The 10,755-nt window shown below is 40.1% G+C and overlaps 1 protein-coding gene across 1 annotated transcript in view; it reads right to left on the bottom strand.

The window, feature by feature from the left end:
• Positions 1–11: 11 nt before the first annotated feature.
• SGIP1 (SH3-domain GRB2-like (endophilin) interacting protein 1) overlaps positions 12–10,755 on the bottom strand; it is a gene marked incomplete at its 3' end in the record, with an annotated part of 214,489 nt that continues 203,745 nt past the window's right edge. Inside the window, exons 22-25 of the mRNA XM_014541067.1 lie at positions 8,385–8,540; positions 6,011–6,144; positions 1,245–1,446; positions 12–177 (exon numbers count right to left, since the gene is read on the bottom strand). Of these exons, the coding sequence (XP_014396553.1) occupies positions 12–177; positions 1,245–1,446; positions 6,011–6,144; positions 8,385–8,540 (658 nt within the window). The remainder of the gene's footprint in view (positions 178–1,244; positions 1,447–6,010; positions 6,145–8,384; positions 8,541–10,755) is intronic.

Raw genomic sequence — 10,755 nt, 5'->3', positions numbered from 1 at the left:
GACATATTTTGCTTGCTTTTAGTATAAAGTGTATTTTGGTTAATAGTTACCTGATACTTGCAAATTATTTCAGCCTCAGATATTAAATAAAGTAAGCCTGTGATGACATTACCTCCATTTTCTGATTTCTGAGAAATATCGGGAATTTTCCACAATATTCTTTGTTGTTCGGCATTCCTAAAAATAAAATTGGTAAAAGACTTTTGCATTGGCAAGGTTTTTTGTTTAATAGATGCCCTATTTTTTCCAGATAGTGTTAATTTTTTTAAAAAGGATTTTGAAGATTCCAGCTACAATTTAAACATTATCTATCTATTTATCTATCTATCCACATATAAATTCTCTCCTTTCCTGTTCCTTATTGTAACCGGCTACAACACTGTCGGATAGATAAATATTTAGAGGACAATATGGTTAAGTCTTTTTAAACACATCTACTGAAAGGATAGATGAGAAGGGTTAGTTCATCAGTTCAGGCCATTTACATTGGAGCTGACATTCATTTTTTAAAAATGTTCCATTTTCTGCTTTTGACAATCATGTGGGAAACCCAGAACATTGTTCCTAGGAGCTGCCGTTGGTACTCAGTGCCTGTCCAGTCTCTGTTCCCAGAGGCTACAAAGCGAAACCCTCCACTTCTCAGGCTCCCTTGTGTTTAGGGCCCTGGGTGCAGATTAGACTTCACCAGTCACAGGCACTGCGTGAGCTCTGGAGAACAGGAGGGAGAGAGAGGCCTTTCTCCGGCTGCTTTCTTGGCTGTTTTCTGCTGCCAGCAACCTGAGGTGTGGGGATCTGACCGCAGTGCTGCAGTCCAGCCTGCAGTTTTGTGAGTGTTGAAAGGCAGTTAAGGCAGAGCTGGTAGGAGCTTTCTCATCTGTCACCCGAGTGACAGTGGGGGTTCTTGAATTCAGTGGCTGCCCTGGCAGCCTCCTGATGTTCCTTCTTGGTTACGGCCGAGGCAAGCAGCTCCTCTGGCCGGCCGATGCTACGTCTTCCAGGAAACATTCCTGGAGACCCAGCCTAAAGCTTGTTTTTCTAGCACTTCCACCATGTACGTGTGGGCATCTAAACCCCTGTGCTAAACCATTTTCTGCTTAAAATAGCTGCGGTGGTTTCTGTTTCTTTCCCTGAACCTGACACACAGGCCTGCTGTGGTCTCCAGGAGGAAACAAATGCTAAGAAGTCTGGGGTCCCCCTGTCCAGAGGAGCTCTTTGGGGAAGCGGAAGGGGGTTGGGGTCCTTACCAGACTGCCGGGGGGAGCACGGCCTGGAGCTTGGTTACTCCTCCGTCGATGGGGACCAGGAACTGCACATTGTTGAGGGCGACCGCGGTTGTCATTGCATCCGTATTGTATTTGTAATTGCGGCGCAGGTCGGTGCTGGTGGGCTCACACCGCCAGTTCACTGCCAGGTTCAGAGGTGTGGACTGAATGCCCTGGGTGGACAGGCCAAATGAACTGAATGCCCTGGGCGGACACCTGGCCAAATGACAGGAAAGAGAATAGTTAAGGCTCCACCATTAATCAGAAACAAGCCAGAAGCTAGGATTATCTCCCATAGGAATGTTCTTAGACATCAAAACGTTGTGCCGTTAGTGCTGCTCACAGATGAGCTGTCAGTGAAAATCACCATGAAGGGTGCCATGTGAGGGAGAGCTGGTGCTTCGGGGAAGTTGTTACAGATTAAAAAATAAAATCAATGACTAAACTCTCTAGCACTGTAGAGTTTAGAATACACTTTATGTCAGTTAAGGAGGTGGTAGAGCACTGGTTAGGGGCTGAGGCCCAGGAGTTAGACAGGTCTGGATGTGAGTTCTCATTGCCAGTTACAAGCTGAGTGATCTTGGACCAGTTATTAAACTTCTCTGTGCCTCAGTTATATCCTCATCTGCCAAATGGGAATGATAACAATATTTACCCATAGAGTTGTCGGGCAGATTGAAGATGTTCATGGGAAACACTCGGCAAAGGGCCTGGCACAGAGTCAGTGACCAGTGCTTTAATTCATGTGCCCTATTGATATTCTTATCATATTTGCCCTTCACAACAAACCAGTGAGTTGGACAAAGGAGGTTATTGTTACTCTTTTCGGATTTGTCAAAATAAGGACTTGGTCCTCTAACTGGAAGTGCAGCATTCAGCTGTCTACTGTCAATTCTAGTTAGAATCAACTGGAAAATCCAGCAAGGAAAATCCAAGTTTGAAGAATCAACTAAAATATATTTTACCTAAAGCCAATAATATCAACTTGAGTTTTAAAGGCCCACAATGAAAAAATTCACAATGTTATTATTCCTTGATTGTTCAATGTGACAACGAATAGCTCTAGGAAATTCTCCTTTTCTAAGTACGCCACCCTGCAGGAGCGATTGGGTGGTGTCTATGCCCTTGCAGTTTGATTCATGGAGTATGAGTTTTGCTGATTTTGAAGATTATAAACAGCTCTTTATTGACTTTGCAAGGTCTGCACGTATGGACACCATGGTGAAGCCGCCTGAGGCAGGAGTGGCTGCTGCAGAACCAAGCCCAGAAATGTGTTGCTGTTTTTTAAATAAAATGACAGGCATGGCTTTTGAGGACAATTTCAGTTAGATAATCATTATTATGATTTTTTAAACTTTAAATATTTTTAACAACACAATCCTCTGCAAATGAACTTTTACTTAAAAATCTATCAGTTAAGATAGATCAAAAGTGGTGTTTCTGCACTCTGTCCTCAGCAGTTCCAGCTTCATAGTGGTTGTTCTATTCAGCCAGGTGCTTGTGGCTAAGTGAGGGTGTGTTTTTGATTGTCCTTACTATTGGAGGATGATACTGGTGACCAGAAACTAAACATGCTGCAATTTGAGGGCAATCCCACAAAAAACACTAGTTGTGCCTCCCACCCAATTCCTTGCATAATTGAAAACAACACAATTCAACAAGAGATTTTTCAGAGCACACTTTAACACAGAACAACAGGTCTAGGGCCACTTACATGTTCCAAAGTATTTTGAAATATAGTAAGCTCCTCATATAGCCTATAAAATATCTAGGTAGGAATCATTATTATCTTTAATTGCAGATGAGGAAACTGAGGTCCAGGGAGATGAAGTGCCCAAGGTCAGTGGCCAGTAGGAAGGTGACTTAATTCCAGAATTCAGTTTCTTGCCAATGTTATATTTATACACTAAACTCATATTGCAATAGGTGAGTCTATCTATTTTCTAGGTTCACTTAATGAGAAATATGAAGAATTTAAAAATTTCACAGGATTTAAAATTTCAAAAAAACAATTTTAATCCGAATTGAAAATGTAGATGCAGGATTTGTAATGAAAGTTCATGAAAGAAAACAACTACAGTTTTAGTTTTACCCTGTTGGGCATAAGAACCATGCACGTGCCCCAGAATTTAACTTCCTATTCAGGGAAAAATTACATTGGAATTTCTTTTTCTTAACTCCTTTAATTTCTCTCAGAATCTTAAAGCAATCACTAAATACGTTTAAATGCTTTGGGAAAAAAGTTAAATGAAAATGCATTTTATATTATCTTTTTAAAAAAATTTTATTTTCTTGTTTAAAGTATTACAAATAGTAGTACATATGTCTCCTTTTTCCCCCCATTGACCTTTCCCTGGCCTCCCCTACTCCCCGGCACATGCCCTTACCCCACCCCTCCAGTGTCTTGTGTCCATTGGTTATGCTTATATGCATGCATATAAGTTCTTCGATTGATCTCTTACCCCCACCCCCCACAACATTCCCAGCCTTCCCGCTGTACTTTGACAGTCTGTTTGATGCTTCTGTGCCTCTGAATCTATCTTTTTGTTCATTAGGTTATAATGTTCTTTATTATCCATAAATGAATGAGATCATATGGTATTTTTCTTTCACTGACTGGCTTATTTCACTTAGCATAATGCTCTCCAGTTCCGTCCATGCTGCGGCAAATAGTAAGAATTCCTTCTTTTTTATAGCAGCATAGTATTCCATTGTGTAGATGTACCATAGTTTTCTAATCCATTCATTTGCTGATGGGCATTTAGGCTGTTCCCAAATCTTATTATCTTTTAATTATAAAAGTGATGAATTTCTGTCATGTTATGTGTTTGTTTAATATTATCTATATATATAAAAGACTAAGTGACTGGCCAACTGGCCGACCATTCAACTGACCAGTAGCTATACGCACACTGACCACCAGGGGGCAGACACTCAACGCAGGAGCAGAAGCCACAGGCATGGAAACATGGAACAGACTGATGAATCTCAGAGCGAAGGGAGGAGGGGGAAGGTGGGAAGAGATTAACCAAAGATCTTGTATGCATACTAGAGTCCCAGTGCACGAATTTGTACACCGGTGGGGTTCCTTGGCCTGGCCTGTGGGGATGGGGCCGAAACCGGCTCTCTGACATCCCCCGAGGGGTCCTGGATTGCGAGAGGGTACAGGCTGGGCTGAGGGACCCCACCAGTATATGAATTCGTGCACTGGACCTCTAGTTGATAATAAGCTTAGATAATCCAATTCTTACAGAAAAAACATTCATTTGCATTGTTGTAAAATCTGCCATCATATATATATACTTCACTTTCAATGGTTTCCTTATGATATTGTGAGTGCTTTTCAACCTATAGGGTGCATTATAATCACTTGGAGAACTTGAAACAAATACAGATATCTGGGTCATACCCTGAACCAATTAAGTCAAAATCTCTGGGAGTTTCAGGGCCCAGCAGATGTCTATGTCTGTATCTGTGTCTGTGTCTATATCTCTATGTCTATTTCTATATTTACAAATAGATTTTAATGTAGATGTCTATGTATATCCTATATAATAAAAACCTAATATGCTAAGTATCCAGTGGTCTGGTTGTCCATTCAACCGATCAAAGCGTAATATGCTAAGGCCGCTCAACCGCTCACTATGGTGTGCACTGACCACTAGGGGGCAGACAGCCAACCGGTTGACCAGTCGCTATGACGTGCACTGACCACCAGGGGTCAGACACTCAACACAGGAGCTGCCCCCTGGTGGTCATTGCGCTCCCACAGGGGGAGCGCCACTCAGCCAGAAGCCCTGAGCCAGGCTCATGGCTGGCAGTGGCAGGAGCCTCTCCCGCCCCCACAGCATTTGGACATCCCCTGAGGGCTCCCAGACTGTGAGAGGGTGCAGGCTGGGCTGAGGGCTGCCCCCCCCCAACTGCACAAATTTCGTGCACCAGGCCTCAAGTCTATATATACTAGTAATTAGCACAAGTTCAGAACGAGTATTCATTTACAAATTCTCTGGTGATTATAGAATTATGTTTAAGATGCACCAATTTCTAGTAAAATACAACTTTAAAGATAATATTTTTTCCCCATCTTAAGAAAAATAATATGGACATATTTAATCACAAAAATTATAATACATTAAAGATAACCTAGGTGATCAAGTGGCTGGGAATCGATAGGGTACTCAGGCTGTATAGAATCCTGGTTTGAAAGCTTATTTACTAAGCCAGTAATAATTTGGGAGAAGGGCAATCCTGGACAGAAAAAGAAAATTCTTTTATACTATATTGTGTTGTACCAACCAGTCTTTTAACATCAAATTATTTCTTACCATGAATTTTACTAGAATTTATTTCATAGGACTACCACATTAGAAAAAAAAACACCAGAGTACTTACATTTAATAATTTAAAATAAGAGGTTTTAATATAATAATGTTCTTAACAAAATACAGTGAACAAGTTTATCAATATTTATAATCTTTACTGATGTAATTTTCTGCAACTTAATTCTGTGGCATGTTTTTCTAATATTTAAAAAAAAATTTTACTTGTAAGTTTAAACTAAGAATATGTATGAATATTCTTGTCACTAAGTCTGCAAGTAGTCTTTTAAAAGTTCTATTTTCTTATAATTATAGCTTTTAAATAATATTAAAAGAAATGTTATTTTATTTACTTTTATTTAATGCTACGTATGTTAGAATATACATTTGTAATGTAAAAACCACACCCTGGCCATATAAATAGGCTTACCTGATATTTAAGCATGTCCACATTATAATATGTAGCCTGGGGTTTTTGTTCAGACACTTTCTTTAGGTGAGTCATCAAATTTGGCATGTTTACCCAGAATTCCTTGCTATTGGCATCACTTTGGGTATTATCGCTATTCAATTGGGAAGAAAAAAATGATTATCATCTTGACATAAAGAATCATCTTAGCAAATTGCAGTCTGATTTCTACATCCATCTTTGACAATTTGTAGATTATATTATTAACAGTAGTATGGTTTCAATTCAATTGCAGTTCTAAATGGTATTAAGTTAATAGATTAATACCCATAGGGAGGCATTATTGTAGTTTTATAAATCTCAGTGAGTACTCAGTAATATTAACCAATCATAATGATAATTGGTTGCTTTGAAGAGTGAATTATTTATTAATCCAAACTTAATAGCTCTTTCTACATCACCAGTTTCCTCTGACTTAGTCAGTTAATGCAATCAAATAGCTGAGTTTATTGGTTTTCTTTTTTTTTTTTTGTATTGACTTGAACAGTAGTTTCTCAGAAATTACTGAGTTAAATTTTTGGCCAAATGTCTTTGTCACCAACTGCGGAAAAAAGGGTGATACTAGCATTACCATGCTACCTTTTTAGCATTCACAATATATCACCTAAGAGCATCTAAGTCATAAAAAAGTCACTTTTCTTACAAGATGACCCTGGAATTTAAATGATAATTACCATGGTAGTTACAATAGACAAGCACAGTCTTGATGAACTGAGGAGTTTGTATTCTTATGAGAAGCATTAGCTTTGCTCAGGTGCCTGCCCACAGGTGACCCACCTGATATATGTTGAAAATGCTCTTCTCAATGACAAAAAAGTCACATAAGAGTGTGAAAAGCATTTGCTCACTTCCCACATAATGAGGAAACAGAACCCAAGTGATTCAGAAACTGGACATACAACTCAAGTTTAATGACATTTCACTTTCAGAATATTCTACGTCAAACAGTAGATATAATTTTCTGAGCACCTATTATGTGCGGACTCTGTTAACATTTCATTAAAATCTATAAACAGTAGATATAATTTTCTGAGCACCTATTATGTGCTAGGCACTCTGTTAACATTTCATTAAAATCTACCTGTAAAGGAAGAATTATCTTCCTTTTTAAGGATGGGCAAATGTTACAAAAAGAGAAAATTAGAGATTAAGAAGACAGAAGAGTGGCAGTGATAATGTTATAAAGGCAGGTCGCAAGTAAGCTGCCAGAAGTCTAACAAGTCAGAACAGCTCAGTCAAAAAAACATCAGAGCCTTGCCCTAACCGGTTTGGCTCAGTGGATAGAGCGTCAGCCTGCGGACTCAAGGGTCCCAGGTTCGAGTCCGGTCAAGGGCATGTACCTTGGTTGTGGGCACATCCCCAGTGGGGAGCGTGCTGGAGGCAGCTGATTCATGTTTCTCTCTCATCGATGTTTCTAACTCTCTATCCCTCTCCCTTCCTCTCTGTAAAAAATCAATAAAAATGCTACTGTTCTGTTGAGAGGGAGTAGTTTGGGGGTGGTGGGGAGCCAAGTCTCAGCATGACCTATGTGGTTCTGCTGGGCCCTGGTCTGGGTTGTTGCTATATAACTCGGGGCATGCAGGAAGAGAATCCTGGCCTCCTCCGAGACTTTGCCTCTAATCAAGCTGAGGTCAAGGTGCTGATTCAGGCTGTTTACTAGTAAAGTGTTATTATCTAAAAACATTCAAGTTACCTAGAGCTTCCAGAGCTGTAGCTACACAGCAAGGCAGCAGATAGTAATGGAGGGTCAGCAAAATTAAGTAATTTGCTTAAGTTGGAATAGCTAATAGGTAAGAGAGTCAGGATTCCAGCCCAGGTCAGTGTTATTGTAGGTCATACTGTCACACTATACCAAACAGAGGCACTCAGTTACTACCCAGCAATGTCAATATAATTATGTTTCACAGAAAAAGTTTTCATGTTCATGTGAAGAGTTTCGCACAATTCAAATATCGTTTGACTTTAAAGATGCTACTACAACAACAGTTTATTCCTTTTATTGGGTTCATTTTCCACCATCCTTGTCCATTGTCTACTGATGATAAGTAAAATGGACAATAAATAAATTGTCACTAATACAGATTTTATTACTCTAAATCTCTCTCCAGCCACTTGAGATAGTTGGCCATTAAAATACGTATGTGCACAGATGTACAGTCAATCACAAAAAACTTGGACAGCTGTAAAAGTTCTGAGTTTGAATCTACACACATATCTGAGCAGCGGTAATTGCTTTACAGTGTTACTTCCTTGCTAAGGTTTATCCCTCCCTTATCAGAGAATGAAGTGCTAAGCTACACATATCTCTAAAAAAATTGTGCAAAATATATTTACCAGCAGAGAAGTTGGGGATTTGGCAGGACGTGTTCTAACCTGCTGAAATTTATCACCCGGAAAGTCAGGGCAGCTGGCGATGGGTTGTTGGCAAAGTGTCTGGTGATGCCGGCAGGGAAGGACAACACCATTTCTCCAGTAATCTTCACGATACATCTGGCATATCAAAACACATGAGAGGAAAGAGAGGAAGCACAGATCAGTATGCTGTGAATCAAAACAGTTGTGAAAAAGAACAGGTTTATGCAACAGATGAAAGGTAAGCTCTTGCAACTCCTCTCAATATAAATCATTTCTAAGACTCAATGGTTTGTTTTAACACTTATCCAAAAAAGAGAGTGGCTATTCCACTGAATGTCTTATTAAACTGGAAGAAGAAAAGTACAGCTTTTCTTTTGTAGAAAAGTCTACATGTTCCCCTCACAAATAGAACCATCTTATTTTGGTGGTTCTCTCTCTCTGATTTCTGAAGTTTTGACAGCATAGTCAAAGGTATTAAATTGCACAATGTTATCACATTATTCACTGGGACTTATTTTAGTTCTCCGAGGGACATGATTGATGCATTGAGCATGTTCTTTCATGTACCCTTGAGGTAAACTTAAGCTTCCAACTTAACAAATCTGCATTCCATTAACTTGTCTACTTGGTTGACATTGTTACATCAGTTAACACATGAGTTCACACAGTAGGATGATAATTTGGAAGGAAGAATTTCTTTTTTTAAAGGCCTTAATTGAGGTATAATTGACATATAATTATATATAAACTAGGGGCCAGTGCACAAATTCGTGCACCTTGAAAGGAACTGTGGGCTGTGAGGCTGCAGTGGACAAAGGGGCGGGTCTCGGCCCATCTTCTGTGCCCTTGCCCAGCCCCTCCTGCTGCACGACCCCCGGTCCTCTGTCTGCCAGCAGCCCTGCTCCTGCCGGTGCTGCTCCTACGTGCCGATGGGACCAGAGCCAGGCACCGGCAGCAGGTGTGAGTGGCGGCTCTGGTGCCAGCTGTGGGAGCAAGTGGGGCCGGCGCCAGCAGCAGGTCCGCGTGCTGGGCAGGACCATGGAGCGTGGGAGCAAAGAATTTTCAGTAACCACCAGAGGCTCGCCTTGATGACAGCGACCGGAGTCCCACCTTGGTCTGGCACCCCCACTCACCTGCTCCACCATCCCGCTGCAGCCAATGGCTGCCATGTTCTCTGTGCGCCCCCTGGTGGTCAGCGCACATCATAGCGACCAATTGTTTGGTTGTTTGGTTGTTCCACTGTTTGGTCTATTTGCATATTAGCCTTTTATTATACAGGATGACACATTTATGGTATAATATTCCATAATTTTTGACACAGTATACACCTATGAAACCCTCACACATTTTAGATAATGAACATATCCAACATCCCTACATATTTTCCCATGAATCTCTGTATCCCTCTTTCCTGCCCTTCTCCATCTTTCCATTCCTCGTCCTTAGGCAGTTGCTAATACGCTTTCCAACACTATACACTAGTTTGCACTTTCTAGAATTTTATATAAACTGAATCAGAAAGCATGTGATTTCTTTTGGTCTGGCTTCTTCCACTCAGCATAATTATTTTGAGTGTCATTCACGTGATGTGCCCATCAATAGCTCATGACTTATAATTGCTAGGTAGCATATGGATGTACTATAGGGTTTAAAAAAAACCCATTCACCTTTAAATATTTGAGTTCTTTCCAGTTTTGTCCTATTACAAATAAAGCTGTGATGAATATGTGTGAGTCGCTAAATGGATATCTGCTCTCATTTCTCTTGGATACATACACAGGAGTGGAATCACTGGATCACATGGCAGGTGCACCTTCAACTTTTTAAGAAACTGCCAAACTGTTTTCTAACATAGAAAATACAGCTGTATCTGAGTTTCAGTTCTACACATGCTCACTGACACTGGCTAGGGTCTGTCTTTTTAATTTCTGCCATTTTAATGAGTGATCAGTGACATCTCACTGTGGCTTTACTTTCATTTCCCTAATGGCCAATGAACTTAATCATCTTTTCATGTGCTTTTTTGTTATCAGTGAACTACTTTGGTGAAGTATCTGCTCAAATTTTCTGCCAAGTTTTTAATTTGAATTTCATGTTCTTTTATAAGTTCTTTATACATTTTTGGATACAAATAACTTATCAGATACATGCTTTGCAAACATTCCTCCACTCCCTCTTCATTCCCCTCCCCCCTCCATTTGTGGCTTGTTTTCTTATTCTTTCTCTTAAGAGTACCTTTGAAAATAAGTTTTAACTTGTCAATTTATTTTTTACAGGTTGTAGCTAATAAATTTATTCTTTGAGGGTCCTATCTTTGCCAAATACAAGTAACAGAAATTTTCCCTATATT

Source organism: Myotis brandtii, unplaced genomic scaffold, assembly GCF_000412655.1.
Source record: "Myotis brandtii unplaced genomic scaffold, ASM41265v1 scaffold26, whole genome shotgun sequence".
NCBI classification, from domain to species: Eukaryota; Metazoa; Chordata; class Mammalia; order Chiroptera; family Vespertilionidae; genus Myotis; species Myotis brandtii.
This window is presented reverse-complemented; position numbering and strand designations above follow the sequence as displayed.